The sequence below is a fragment of the Balaenoptera ricei genome, chromosome 20 (assembly GCF_028023285.1).
Source record: "Balaenoptera ricei isolate mBalRic1 chromosome 20, mBalRic1.hap2, whole genome shotgun sequence".
Lineage (NCBI taxonomy): Eukaryota > Metazoa > Chordata > Mammalia > Artiodactyla > Balaenopteridae > Balaenoptera > Balaenoptera ricei.
This window is the reverse complement of record NC_082658.1, coordinates 10,985,810-11,001,123: the sequence shown is the minus strand read 5'-3', so window position 1 is coordinate 11,001,123 and position 15,314 is coordinate 10,985,810. Positions and strand designations below refer to the sequence as shown.

Sequence of the window (15,314 nt, the reverse complement as noted above, 5' to 3'; positions counted from 1 at the left end):
GGGTGTTGTCAATACATTTCCCCCCAGTTTGATTTCTGTTTTGTGGTACATTAGCTACTCCTTTGCCACAGACAGTGAGAACCTCTGTGTGTTAAAGTTTACAGGCACAGTATAGAAGTCAGATGTACCTCATCCACTGTGGGGTTGGTCATTGCTTTCCTGGCTGGATTTGCACTTATCCTTGCCTTTTGGGTATAGTCCTTCCTTGGTCCTCAATCCTGACTCATCTTTAAGTCTGTTTCTTCTTGCAGGCCCCCCTTCCTTGGCTCTTTGAGGGAAATGGTATTGGGGGGTTTGCTGTCGAGGGGCACAGGCAGCAGATGGTTTCTCTCGGGAGAGGCAGAGGCTTTGGGACTTTCCAGGCAGTGGTGACAATTGAAGTGACAACTGGACAGTTGGAAGAGGAAAGTCACAGCTAAGCAGGCCACCAGACCTCCCCTCACCCTCATTTCTGAAACTGTCTTCTCCAGTTACTGCCTCCTGAAGGTCCTTTTTCCTTATGGCAGTTAGCGCAAGCCTCGGGCTCTGGAGTTGATGCCCTAAGCGTCATTCCTTCAATTTAACTGCAAGTCGATTGTGTTGGTCCTCATTTCTACACAGAGGCCCCACCCACAGCAGCCCTATCTTTGGGCCACAATCTTTTCCTTGTGAATCCTGAATGCATGTGCAGCAAATGTATTTCTCTTCTGCAATAATCCCATAATTTGAAGTTAAATACAACTGAGAGGAGGGGTGATATCATCTCACAGGTGTCTTATCTGGGCAATGAGACTGAAGGAGACCCACCTTTCCCTAAGAACGGGGTTCCTGATCTGCCGGATTTATATCACCCAGTGAACCTCAAAGCTCGGGGTTCCCAAAAAAACTGTGGTGCACGTGCCTGGTTCTGGGACGGTAGAATGAGCTGGGGCCTCCTGCGAGGTGTGTTAGCAGCAGATGTTTTGTGGGAGGAAAACGATCCTTGTTTGCGTGTGTCTGGCTCGTGTTTAAGATGGCATTGCCTTGTCCCAGCTCTGTGTTGATTGGGCTTTGAGGGCAAAGCAGATGAACCGGTTTCTCCCAGCCACATGGCAGGTGACCAGAGCCCAGGGCATTTTGCTCCTGAGCAGTGTGACAATGACAAGGCCAGGGGAAGACTGTGGACTTTGCCCCATGACACGTCCCCCTAAGGATGCAGTGGCCCCACTCCCTACCTGCCTCCCCCTAGCTGCTGCAAACAGCTGTCACAGTGGGCGTGGGCTGCGACCCTCAGGTGTGTAGGAACTGCCAGCTTGTGAGCTGCTAGGACCGCACCTGTCCTGCTGACCCAGGGCGGCCCCGAGGCAGGCACACAGTACAGAACAGTGAATGGGAGAAGTCTGGGCAGGGCGTTTTCTGCTATTGGCTCCAGGCTGCCCTGTTTCTTTGGTCTCACTAGGAAGGTTCAAGAGACGTTTGCACCTTTGCTCTATTTGTTTTCCCACTTGGGAATTGATGGAGCCTCCAGCACAGGAGCCACGGCTCTGGCACTGGTCTGTGTGCAGCTTTTCTCTGTCCTGTCCTGCTGCTCCCTCAGAGACACGGAAGCCAGGTCTCCCCTCTGCAGGGTCCAGGCCTGGGTAGTGGCTCTGAATGGGGGTTTGATGGTCAGTGGAGATAGAAAGCCCACCCTACCACAGGTGTAGTGTGGTCGGCAGAAGAACAGTCCCCACAGATGTCGCTTCCTAGTTCTGGGAACCTGTGAGTGTATTAGGTCACGTGGCAACGGGGATTAAGGTAGCAGATGGAATTAAGGTTGCCAATCTGGTGACTCTGAGGTGGGGAGATTGTCCTGGATTATCCAGTGGGACCATGTCATCCCCGGGTCCTTGAAAGTGGAAGAGGGGGCCCAGAGTCAGCGTCAGAGTGATGCCCTATGAGAAAGACTCCACTCACATAGCTGGCTTTGAAGGAAGAGGAAGGGGCCGTGAGCCAAGGGATCTGGGCGGGTTCCAGAAGCTGGAAAAGGCAGGAAGACAGATTGTCCCCTGGAGCCTTAGGAAGGAACACAGCCCTGCTGACACCTGAGTTTAGCCCAGTGAGACTTGGGTTGACTTCTGGCCTCCGGAATTGCCAGATAATACACCGTTGTTTTAAGTCCCTATTTTTGTGGTGACTTGTTACGGCAGCCATGGGAAACCAATACACTCGAGATAGAAGTGCTTCGTGAAGGAAGTGGGAGGGGAGACTTGTGTCTTTTCTAAATGGTGTCATTTCTTCATCCGTGTTTTGCTCATTTCTGGCTTTTGGTGACTTTGCCTGTCTGTCTAGAAGGACTCTCTTTCCCTGGATATAAATCACCAAATCTTGGGGGACGAATTTTGGGTAATAGATGCCTTAACTTCATCCCTGGAAACATTAGCTAGAGGAGAGCCCCACCCCTCACTGCCTCTGGGCCAAGTGTCAGTGGCCAAGTGGCCCCTAGGGGGAGGGAGGAGGGAACGTGTGTGGTTAACAGCAGGCCTGCCGCTGCCCGCTGGCTCCAACCCAGCAGCAGGGCCAGTTCTGAACAGGGCTGTGAAAGAAGAAATCTGCTACCCTTCCCAGCCCCACCTACTTCTTCAGGGGCTACTGCCGTTTCTGACATCTTTTTTCTGCAACCACCCCAAAACCCCCCTCCTCCTGGAAGCAAACTTGAGCTACCTTCATCGCCAGTGTAACTTACTGCTGCAAGCAACAGAGCACCAAGAATAGTTCTCAAAGGTGTTCTAATTCTTAAAGACTTGCAGGTTAATAGGAAAGAATGACTCCCTAGTCAGGGAGTTTCTGCAGAGAGTCTTTTGTTTTATGAGGGTGTGTGTTTTTTCTGAGGGGAGGCCAAGTTGATCTTTCCTTTGAATTACACAATAGCCTATTTTGCAAAAATGTCAGTGGTCGCTGACAGCTCAGAGCAGCACAAAATTCAACTTGTAATCAGGTATCGATCAGAGATGGTTAAAAGCCAGCACTGGCATTTTTATTTTATACCTTTTAAAATCATTGCCCTTTTTTTTTGTACACCCAAGCTAATACACATTCCAGATCTTGGCCTGACTCCATCTCTGTATTCCTTGTGCCAACTGCCAGGTTGGCATCGCTCTCCTTTCCATCAACAAAAACGTGGCATTTGGAACTCTACTGAAAATGGCATTCTGGTAGGCCCTTCATAAAAGGATCTTCTCAGAGATGTCTTGGACTCAGGAACTTATAATCTAAAATCAACAATATTGATGAGGACATAAAACCATTTTAAAGTAATGATATTAAGTGAACGCAGTCGAGGAGAATGAGGTTTTTTTAATCATTGTCATTGATCTACCTGGAGCTGTTTCTTGATGCACCTTCATCTCTCAGAATTTGGGGAGAGGATTTATAATATTGGTACAAAGTGCTTTGAGCATCTCGAGCTGCTATTTTGATTTCAATTAACTCTAAGTCCTTACTAGAGATGTGAAAAGTCAGACGGCTGTTTCTGGCTACAGGCTTCACTGGTTTTGTGTGTTTTAGGATCTCTGCTGATGGCATTTAAAGATTGTGCTATGTACCCTGGTCCCCTACTCTATCTGGGTAATACGGAGAATAAGTCTGGCCCGTAGAAAGGCCCCAGACCTGTGAAGGGGACCTGAGTGTTCTGCTCGCTCTGGGTTCTGTACCCGGCAGCCTTTCTGGAGCACAGTTTTCTGGTCTCCCAGGGAGGTGGGGATCTTTGTTCCCTGCAGAACACCGGGTCCCTAAGGTAATGGGTGTAAACTGCTTTGCACATCGGATCAAGAACCATTCAAGGTCGTGCATCTTATGGATTCAAGGACATTAGGAAGATCTCCCATCAGGTTGTTTGGTCTTTGCCAGGCCCTGGCATTTCTGCTGGCAGCCTGCTGTCAGTGCGGGGGCCAGAGCTCCCTTTGTTGCCGGCCTCGAGCTCCCTGTCCTTTTCCTTGCCTCCATCCACACGATTCCACCTCAGCCTGGCCTCTTTGGGTGCAAGCTTCCTGGTCCCAAACGTCTTTTTAAAAAATTAATATATTTTATTTTTCAGGACAGTTTTAGGTTTACCAGAAAATGAGCAGGGGGTACGGAGAGTCCATATACCCTCTCCAAGTTCCACTATTATTATTTTTTCACTGTGGTAAAGTACACACAGCAGATTTTGAATATTGACCACTTTGAAGTGCACAGTTCTACAGCATTACATGCATTCTCACCCTTGCGCGGCCATCACCCCCATCCATTGCCAGGACTCTTCCCTCCTCTCCACCTGGGCCTGCTCCTCTGGCTGAGAGCTTTCCCTGTGCACCTGCTCCTGCTTCTCCTGGTGGCGTCTTCCAGACAGCCCCTGTCATCCCAGCCTGCAGTGCAGGCGCCAGGCCCTTGATTAGCTCTGCCTCCCTCCCTACCAGTCTCCCCTCCGTTTTATGTGCCCCTGGGAGGCATCAGCCCTCCTCTGTGCCTGGACATCACCCTCTTCCTTGGCCTGAGCCCCAGCCCTGACATCCTTTAAGGATCTCCTCCACTGTTTCCCTCAGAGCCCTGCCCCTTATGTAGTGCTCCCCAGAAACCTTCCAGCTGCGCCTCCTGCGGGCTGTGATGTGGACCCTCATGTGGAGCAGTCACATGCCCCCCACAGAGCCCATGAGTGCCCTGGAGGAGACAGGGTGCCCCTCCCAGGCTGCCCCGGTGTCTCTGGCCCCACCCCCTGCCCTGCCCCCAGCCTGTTAAATCCCGTGGGAGCGCCCAGTTAGGACATAGCCTCAGGGTCAGGAGAGGGGGGCACATGTGCAGAGGGAGCCCACGGGAGCCTGCAGGTGGGGCATGAAAGCAGGGTTGGGTGGAGGAGGGGCCTGGGGCCCCAAGGCCAAGACCTTTCCCCTCTAAGGCAAACTGTTGAAGCCCGAGAGCCAGCCAGCAGGGGGGCTGGGAGAGGGATGCAATTTGGGCTCTGCAGGGGATGCAGCTGGTCAGGGAAGTGAGGGAAGCAGGTGCTGGGGGCAGGCCCTCCTCGTCCCTACCCTACTCCACCGAATCCCCTCCCCAGCCCTCCCCAGCCCTCCCCCAGCCTCTGACCTTCTTCCTCTCCGCCCAAGCTACTGCCCATCGGAAGCCCAGACCTGCGCTCTGCTCCGGACGCAGCTTCAGCAGGGCAGTGGTCAGCACACAGGGAACAATCCCAGCAGTGGGCAGTGAAGGTCCAGGACGGCTAGACCTTAGAAATCTAGGAGGATGACTTAAATGATAGTATAGAGGGGCCCGTTGCTTCCCAAGAAGGGTTTTGGTCAGGTGGATCTAGAGACCCTAGGGGAGCTGGGTGCTGTCTCTGCACGTCTGTGGCTTATCTGTGAAGAAGGAGCCCCATGACTCTGACCATTAACCTTCCCACCGTCCCGGGTTCGTAGGAACACCCCTGAAGGACAGGCAGGTACACAGAGAGCTGCCCTGGGCCAGACCACGATTAGTCAAGTCTCGTTGCCAGACCAGTGGGCACTGAAGCCCAGGGGCCTCCCCTCGGGGTGTCTCTGCAGGCGGTTCTCCAGTCCATGCCCCTGGACACAGAGCTGCACGTGCCTCCACTCCGGGTGACACGTGGGCTAGAGCCGTGTTTATTAACCCAGTGACAGATAGGCCCTGGGCTGCCAGTGAGGAGAGGGCTTTTGCAGTCTTGGAGCCACCCAACACCCACCCCTTAATCCTGTTTAACATCCAACTGGTGACAAACCAGGGGATGCAGAGGGGGGTGGCCCTGGGCAGCCACTGACGTGTCATTAATGTGTGCTGATAAAGCACAGCCTGAGCGTCAGGGGGGCTGGTCTACCTTCTGTCAGAGCCCAATTCTCCACCTTCCTCTGCGGGTGGAGGGGAGCAGTAGGTGAATGGTTCCCCGTCTCAAATGGGGATGGTGTCACCTGGGCGCCCCTCTCCCCCAGACCTGCTGGGTCAGAGTGTAGGGATTTGCCCAATGAGTTTCTTAAAACCCCCTGGTTTGGAGAAGCACTGCATCAGATGACCTTAGAGCCTCTGGGCACCAGTGCTGTTTCCGTCGAGCTGTGGTTTTTAGCAGGCCCTGCTTGATGTGGGGCAACTGCACCCCAAGGGCATTGTCCTGGGCTTTGGGCGGGGAGGGCCTCCATTCTTATCTGGGAGGTAGCCTGGCAGCAACTGTGCTCTTTGGGATTCTTTTCCTTCCCTCTCTTCTGACAGGGTGGGGGGTAAACTCAGATTTATATTCACCAGCTGGAGGACTCGGATAGAACTGCCAAATTAGGATGCTGCCAACTCGGATGGTGGGAGCCGAATAGAAATTCACACTGAGCAGGGAACCCAGCCTCTGCTGACTCGCAGGTCGTCGCCTTCCCCACGGTGGTCAGCCACAGGACGCGAGCTGTGATGGTGGAGCTGGGGGCCGTGTTGGGGGGGACTGTGGTCCCACGTGGTAAAGAGGACGACAGGTGATCGTCGCTCCCCACCTGGACGGAGGTGAGGGGCCCCTGGCAGGACCCGCTGGGTGTGAGGCATTCTGGACCCACGGGCCTTGCGTTGTAAATAGCAACAAGCCATCTCTTTAAACAGAAGCAAAATAAGGCAGTAAGGGGGATTCGAGGGGAAAGTACTGCAGGGGTTGGGGATGCAGGCAGGGAGGGTGTGTTTGGAGAGCTTGCTCTAGGCTCTTTCCTTTGGCCCAAATGAGGAAGCCGTGGCCGGTGGGCCCCTGGAACGGCTGGGACCTGAGGAGGGCAGCTCTGGCTGGGCTCAGTCACCATCTCAGCTGCCAATGAGCAGAGCCCGGTTTACAGTACAAGCCGGCCTGTAATGAGAGTGGTTCTCACTGGAGCATGTTGGTAGTGTGAGAACCATGTGTGTCCATCACGTGTGCAACGTGGGAGAAGACGAGAGGGTGCAGACCAGTGCACGGACCAGGCCACACAGGTCTCTGGGTCATTGCTAAGGGCCCCCTCCTTTTAAGTTTCCCGTAAGATTTTACATGACACGCACCCCACCTTTATTAAGCTATATTGATGTCCCTATTTTTATCAAGTAACAGTACACAGTAAAAACAGGAAATAGCGATAAAAACAACATAAACACTCATTCAATGAGCTGGTGAATAGTTAACGTGCGGCCTTTTCAGGTAAATGTATACTTTGAATTAGGCTTTTTGAAATATCAAAAGTAGTTAATTGAAAATGGACATCATAAGAAAAATAGATGAAAATATAAGCCAGTGATGATTGGATCTTTGGCTTGAGATGAATGATATAAAGTGTAAAAGTGATAAAAAGAAATCACTAAGGAAAAGTTATCATCAATTTGCCTAGAAGTTTAAAACCTCTGTATTTCAAAATGAGTAATACAGTTAAAAGGCAAATAACAAATTAGGAAAAACATACATGCAGCAACTATAGCAAAGGATTAAGATCTTTGCTATATAAAGAGTTCTTTCATAGCAATAAGAATTCTGACACCCCAGCAGAAAAATTGGCAAAGTACACCAACAGATAATTCACAGGAAGAACACAAATGTTTAATAAACATAGGACAACCTGCTCAAGTGAACTGATGATCAGAAAACCATTTTCCAATGACCAAATTAGCAAAGATTCAAATCCCTAAAAAGTATGGTACCTTTTTGGAAATCTATTGGACATTATGTCAGGGGTCCAGTTTTTCCTCCTAAGGAAATAGGAATCCCAGAAATTGTCCTAAGGAAATAGCGAGGATACAGGTACAGATTTATGTATAAAATGTAAAGTTTGTTATTTAAGTAGCCACTATTTGGAAACCAAATATCTAATGATGGTGGCTGGCTCAAGAATGGTGCATCCTTGTTTTATATTTATAGCTATCAAGATGGAGGGTTGACATTTTGAATTTTTAAATTAGTTAATAATGTGGTGTATTAGTATTCTGTGGCTGCCATAAAAAGTACCACAAACTGGGTGGCTTAAGCAACAGAAATTAATTTTCTCACAGTGTTGGAGGCTGGAAACCTGAGATCTTGGTGTTGAAGGGTTGGTTCCTTCTGAAGCCTCTCTTCTTGGCTTGTAGATGGCTGTCTTCATGTTCACATTGCATTCTCCTTGTACACCAGTGTCCAAACTCCCTCTTTTTAAAGGATACCAGTCACTGGATTAGGGCCCACACTAATGACCTAATTCTGACTTGATTGCATCTGTATAGAAGCTACTTTCAAATAAGGTTGAATTATGAGGTGTGGGGGTGAGAACTTTAACATATGAATTTGGGGAGGACACATTTCAACCTATAACACATGGGAAAATATATGTATGTTATAACTGAAAGAAAGGTATGGTATAATTCCAGTGGGTGGTTTTGTTTTGTTAAGATAGACACGGAAGATAGTAGAAAATACACAGATTATTTTTGGATGGTGCGAGTTAAGGGACACGTATTCTTTATACTTCTCTGAACACGTTTCATAATCTAAAAAAAGAAAAAGCTTTTAAAAAACAGGTCAAGGATTCTCCACATCTAGTTTGACAGAGAGCAGAGGTCGGGAACCAGTTTTAATTGAGATGAAATAGGCTCACAAAGGGACAAATACAATGAAAAAATAAATGAGCATTGTCTGAAGAGAGTAAATATTCGTGGCTAACGTTTAACAGACGGGCTGGACCTACCCAGAGGCACGTTGTCTCCCGAACAACCTGGGGGTGGAACTGGGGGGTTGTCCTCGCTCACCCAGCTTGCAGGGGCAGGGGTAGGAGCCAGAATTCCACGCACAGAGGACAAAGGTCTCATGTTCAGATGTGTCCGCTCACTGGCTGACTTGGGGTGTGCGGCCCCTGTTTTCTCGTTTGCAAAACTGCGCTTCTAGGATGTACCTTCCAGAGCTGCAGTGGGGTTTCACAGCCGATGTGGGGAAAACGCTATATTGTGAACACTTGTATTTTGGAATCTCCTTCAGAGCTTCCGGAACATTCTTTTGATTATCCTTAATGGTGGCAAACCATCTTAGCTTAAAGATGGTGTGGTTTTTGGACTCAGCTGAGCGTTGTTTGCAGCACATTCTGGAGGTTAGGGCGATTAAACTAAGTAATACCATTTGAGGCTCAGAAGGAGGTGGGGCTCCAGACCTGCCCCAGCCTCACCCAGCAGGAGGCCACGGGCCCCAGGAGGCCACTAAGCACCTGGAAGGTGGCTGGTGTGAACTGAGGTATGCTTAAGTGCAAAATGTACACCAGATTCTGGAGATTTAAAGAATGTAAAATAGCTCATGAGTAATTTTTCCATACTGATTACAGGCTGAAATGATACTATTGGGGATATAGTGGCTTAACTAAAAATATACTGTTAAAATGAATTTCCCTCATTTCTTTTTTACTTTTTAAAAATGCGGCTACTAGGAAACTTAAAATTGCATATGAGGCTCTCATTGTGTGTCTTCTGGGCAGTGCTGATCTGGAGAAGGGAATTCTTTTTCTTGTATGGCTCATTAACTGATCTTGTAATTCTGGAATGATTCTTGAATTCTAAAAATATTCCGGACAATGGAATGAAGTCATCATTAGAATAAAAGAATATAGCTTTACCAGATGATTAATTGGAAAGAAAACACATATCTTGATGTGTAGGTTCCAGCGTGATTTATTTTAAGTTTCGAACATTGGTTGTCAAGCGTCGTAATGTGCCTTGTGTGTTCAGACAGCACTCAGTGGTTAAGACAGTGAGAGACGCCCCCTCGACCTGGGGAGGCCACAAGGCTCCCCCAGAGCTGGGCCCGGAGGGGATTTGGATAGTGAGGAGCAGCCCTGCCCCGAGTATCCAGAAAGTGGTCTGAGCCGGGGGTCGGCCACGTATCGCCCGTGGACCGTATCTAGCCTTCTTCCTGTTTTATACAGTGCGCGAGCTAAGGATGGTTATTACGTTTTTAAATGGGTGAAAAAACTAGAAGAGTTTTCTTGTGTAACGTCAAAATTATATGGAATTGGCGTGAGTAGCTATTTAATAAAGTCTCGCGGGACCACAGGCATACCTGCCCACGTACTGTCTGCTTTCACACAACAGGGCAGAATCGAGTAGTCTCCACAGTGACCGTTGGGCCCACAGAGGCAAAAATATTTCCTGTCTGGCCCTTTACAGAACCCGCTTGCTGTCCCCTGGGCCAAGGGGTCAACTTGATTCTGCAGCCCACATTGAAAGTGGTGTCTCAGGCATGGGGGATGCCTGAGAAGGGGTGGATTCGGGGCCCTGGATATGGCCGAGAATGGAGGGGCTTCTGTGGCTCAGGGCTGAGGAGGCGAGGACCCCAGCTGGGCCTGAGTCTCCAGGGCTAGTGATTTTCAAGGTCATCCTGACGTTGGGAACCTCAGCAATGAGAGAGAAGAGAGTGATGGGTTTTTCGGGGTAAAGACGCAGGAATGGGAAGGGTGACTCTTGGGCCTGCAGGGAGCTGTTAGAAGGATGCTGTGTTTGGGAGAGTTAGTTGCCGTGGAGGCAACTGGAAATATGCAAAGAGACGGGAGATCAGACCAAGGGGGCACAGAGGGACACCCAGAGAGCCATAAGGGCCTGAGGATCCAGCCTTGAGCTGCCTGGTCCCAGGACATTGAAGGAAATTAGCACTGAGACAACCGCTACCCCGCTGAGCCAGCTGGACCCCCAGCCCCCGCCCTCTGCCCCAAGAACCCGTCCAAGCACTGGACACAGAAAGAACTCCATTTAGGGAACATCCTAAATCAGCCCTGGATTTAGGGGTAAATGTACAAAGTGTAGAGGGTGCAAAGAACAATATAATTTAGCCTGAGAACCCCCTCCAGTTGATTATTCAAAAAAGTTTTACTGTGGTAAAACATACATGACATAGGGAATTCCCTGGCAGTCCAGTGGTTAGGACTCCACGCTCTCATTGCCGAGGGCGCGGGTTCAATCCCTGGTTGGGGAACTAAGATCTCGCAAGCTGCGTGGCGTGGCCAAAAAAAAAAAGAGGGACTTCCCTGGTGGTCCAGTGGTTAAGAATCCGTCTTCCAATGCAGGGGACTCAGGTCCGATCCCTGGTCGGGGAACTAAGATCTCACATGCCTCGAGGCAAATCAGCCTGAGCGCCACAACTACTGAGCTCGCATGACTCAACGAGAGAGCCCACGTGCCACAAGCTACAGAGTCCATGCACTCTGGAGCCCACGCACCACAACTAGAAAGAGAAAACCCACACGCCACAACTAGAGAGAAGCCTGCGCGCTGCAACAAAAGATCCCGTGTGCTGCAACTAAGATCCCACACAGCCAAAAATAAAGAAATGGAGGGAGGGAGGGAGGGGGAGGGGAGGGGAGGGAGGGAGGGAGAGAGAGAGAGAGAGAGAAAGAGAAAGAAAGAAAGAAAGAAAGAAAGACCACTAAAAAAAAAACCACAAAAAAAATGACATAAAATTTACTCTCTTAACCATTTTTAACTGCACGGTTCAGTGGCATTAGGGACATTTGGGTACACTGTTGTGCAACCATCACCACCATCCATTTCCAGAACTTCTTCATCTTCCCAAACAGTAACTCTCCCCATTAAACACTAACTCCCCAGCCCCTGCCCAGCCCCGGGCACCTACCCTTCTATCCTCTGTCTCTATCAGTTTGACTATCCCAGGTACCTCATATAAGTGGAATCATACAATATTTGTCCTTCTGTGACAGGCTGGTTTCACTGAGCATGTCCTCAAGGTCCATCCATGTTGTAGCAGGTGTCAGAATTTCCCTCCTTCTTAAGGCTGAATAATATCCCATCGTATGGACAGACTGCATTTGGTCTATCCATTCCCAGTCAATAATTTTATCATACCGGCTTCGAGTCTTTTTTTTTCTTTCTGAGAGCTTGAGTTGCAGCCCCTCTGCGACGCTCCCATCCCAGCCACCCCACCCCACGAGCCTGGCCTGCACCCTGCCCAGCATGGCCTGAAGTCTCGGACATCCATGATCTCTGACCAGGAAATAGCTTTACACACATCTCTTCATTGACACAGGCGACATCATGCCTGTGGTCATCCTACTCCCAGCTTGGTGGGCGGCCGTCATGAGCCCCACTGACGGGAACGTCTGGTTGGTTCACATAGCTGCCTGGGCTTTTGTTTCATTTTTGCTGGAATTAAAATTGCTTTTTGCCAGTGTGTCGGGTGTTGGGTTTTCATTTCATGTTCTCAGTCCTTCTGTTTCCACTTCTGTGAATCGCCTGCTTTTTCTGTTGGGATATTGCTCCTTTTTTGCAGGGAGTCTTTAGGAATTCTGTATATATTTTGGATCTGATCCTTTGGTTTCTAGTTTATTTTTTTAAAGAATGAGTTGTATGTTAACTCGGGTCCTTCACCTATCACTTGTGACCCCTTCCCAGCTGAGGCAGCCAGCGTGTGTTGGGACATCAGGCTGGGCTTTGGGATGATGAGGACACACAGGGCAGGTGAGGTGGAGAAGGCTGGGAAAGGTGGGAAGGACGAAGGAGAACCGGGATGTTCCCTGGGAAGCACCGCAGATGGCTGAGAATCTCAGGAAGGAAGGGACACGGGGTGAACTCTGTGTCCTGGAGGTTTTGAAATTGCTGCCGTGGGAACAGATTCCTCTAGACCAGTTCTCTCTCTCTCTCTTTTTTTCTTTGGGCCACGCTGCGCGGCTTGTGGGATCTTAGTTCCCCGACTTGGGATTGAACCTGGGCCCATGGCAGTGAAAGCGCCAAGTCCTAACCACTAGACACCAGGCAATTCCCTAGACCAGTTCCTAACAGGGTGATTTTGCCCCCTGGGGACATTTGCAATGCCTGGAGACAGTTTTGGTTGTCACAGTGGAAAGGGGTGCTAGTGGAATCTGGTGGGTGGAGGCCAGGAATGCTGCAAAACACCCTACAATGGACAGGACAGCCGCCACCACCAAGAAGGACTCAGCCCCAAGTGTCCGTAGCGCCACTGTTGAGAACGCAGCTCACCCTCCGTACGGCCTTGTGCTAGCAGGACCCCTTCTGTGGTTCCACAGCTTCTGTTTCCAGCCTACTGGTGTGGGGTAGGATGCTGCCCCAGGGATACCCAGTCCAAGTTCATGACCTTGGCCATGCCTTTTCTCTCTCTTCCTCCCCCAGGCAGGTCTGGAAGAGCCCCGCCTGGGCCCAAGTGTGCAGAGGATGGAAACACTCCCCCGGCAATGTCTCTGGGCCGCCTCCTTCGCCGGGCCTCCTCCAAAGCCTCGGACCTCTTGACCCTCACCCCCGGTGGCAGCGGTGGGCCCCCTTCCATCCTGGATGGGGAGATCATCTACTCCAAGAACAATGTCTGCGTGCACCCGCCAGAAGGGCTGCAGGGGCTGGGGGAGCACCACCCAGGTAAGCCCAGAGTGGGGTCACAGGCCTGGGGTCACATGCTGGGAGAGGAAGGCTTGGGGTCACAGACCTGGGAGGGGAGGGCTGTGGTGTCACAGGCCTGGGGAGAGCTGGCTGATCTCTCTAAATTTAGCAAGCTCCTGCGTCACTTCCCCATTTGCCCCAATTTCCCCATCTGGGAAGCAGGCCAGTGACCTTTGACTCATGGAGGGTAGGCAGGATGGTTTAAGGGGAATTAGCCTGAATTTGCAAGTAGGAGAGGGCATTTGAGCACTACAGGGCTTCTGGGAGCAGGGAACCCCCTGCTCACGGGGAGGGAAGCCAGAAGGGAAGCAGGGCATCCTCTTCTGCAGGAACCTGCCCAGTGAGACGCTTTCCGCCAGGCCCCCTTGAGCGTGTGCAGGAACATAGCCCTCAGGTCAGTCTTGGTGGTTTCGTCCCTTCCTGCAGTCCTGAGTGTGGGGTGAGGACTGAGTGGGGCATGAAACAGGCCTAGGAATCTGGGGACGTGGAAATCTTTGATCCTGCGCACCCTCTGTGCTTAAAACCTCTGTTTTGAGATCGGGGAAGAAAATTCTTAGACTGTGCAGGGATGGAGATGGAGGAGGGTCCTTTCCTGACCCTCCACATGGGAGCCTGGAGTTACCCTGAGCCATTCCCGGGACACTCCAGCCCGTGGCTCTCCTTAGTCCCAGGAGTGGGAAACTTTTCCTGTAGTGGCGGTGACTTTGCTATCTTTTGCTAAGCCACAGAGAAAGAAACTACATTTTTTCCAGGGCTCCAGTTGTACTCTGAGCCCCAAAACGGCAAGCTTCCTTGTGCACTAAGGGAGTGGGCACAGATTCTCTTTGCAGGAGTGTCACTGACTGTGACTGTCCTGAGGCAGGGGGCCTGGGGGTGTTAGACCTGGTTATGGCAGCCCGGCACTCACACCTGAGTCCCTCAGCCCTGCTGCTCTGAGGAAGCATCAAAAAGATGGGTTAGTGATACTAGAGGCCTGTGTGGTCCTTTGTCATTTGCGCAAATGACTTGCAACAGACGAATGTATCGCTTTATGTAATTTGCACGACAACCTCATGAGAGTGGCTGGAGCCTGGGCAGGCCTGTCTCTCGGACAAGGAGGCTGGTGCTCAGGGGTGCTCCCCAATGCCAGCCTGGGGTGGAGGTGGGGTGATGGCAGGCCCTGGGCTCGTCCTGTGGCCTCCCTAGGCTGCCGAAAGGTGCTTCCGTATCCCCAGTCCCAGTGTACCTGCAGCCTGGCTGCAGCCCACCTTGAGTCCAGACAGAGGTCCCACATCAGATGTCAATACATTTAAAATTATGAATTACAATCAGATCTGGGCACTTTAATGCATGCAAATTATGTGTCAACAAAGTACTGAATAAATAAATTAATAAAAAAGACAAGTTTAAATTATACTAATGAACTCTTTGAAAAGTATTCTGTCCTCCTGCCTTGATAAGCATATCTTTACAGTCACCCGGACAGTTAGGTGCAGACTTAGAATCACCAGACCCTCCAAGGTTCCAAAGCAGGAAAGCTGGCTTCTGGCCCCAGCTCTTTCCTGCACTACAGGGGCCCTCCTGGGGACACCAAAGCCCCATCCACGGCCCCCACATACAGCTCAGGTGGGAAGCCCCGAGCAGGCCCTGGAAGCAGACTCTGAACTGTGAGGGCAGGGGATTCCAGGGTCCTGGTCCCTGGAGTGTGCTCTAGAAGGGGGTACAGGCTCTGGGTGGCATGTCACCTTGACCCTGTGGACGCCTGACCACGCGCCCAACTCCGAGGACTTGGGGTGCCAGGTACAGAGGTTCTAGCCCTGGGTCTGAGGGTGTTACATGTTCTGGGCATAAAACAAATAAAATAGCAGCAGCCTTTGGAGGGCTTCTGGTATCATCCTGTTGTGATGGGAGGCAAGGGAGAGGGGGCCAGAGGTCTCAGGCTCCCTTCCCAACCCAAAGCCACGTGATCTGCGGGTGTGGAGACACTTGGCCTCACCCGAATGTTATCCTTCTAC

At 50.8% G+C, this 15,314-nt stretch overlaps 1 protein-coding gene across 4 annotated transcripts in view; it reads left to right on the top strand.

Moving 5' to 3' along the window:
• The window catches only part of TBC1D16 (TBC1 domain family member 16), an 83,496-nt gene that overhangs the window by 3,365 nt on the left and 64,817 nt on the right, over positions 1-15,314 (top strand). For 3 of the 4 annotated variants that reach the window (XM_059908678.1, XM_059908679.1, XM_059908677.1), the window contains exon 2: positions 13,060-13,299. In XM_059908678.1, the coding sequence (XP_059764661.1) occupies positions 13,122-13,299 (178 nt within the window). In that variant the 5' untranslated portion in view covers positions 13,060-13,121. The remainder of the gene's footprint in view (positions 1-13,059; positions 13,300-15,314) is intronic. The other variant, XM_059908676.1, reaches the window with a different exon arrangement.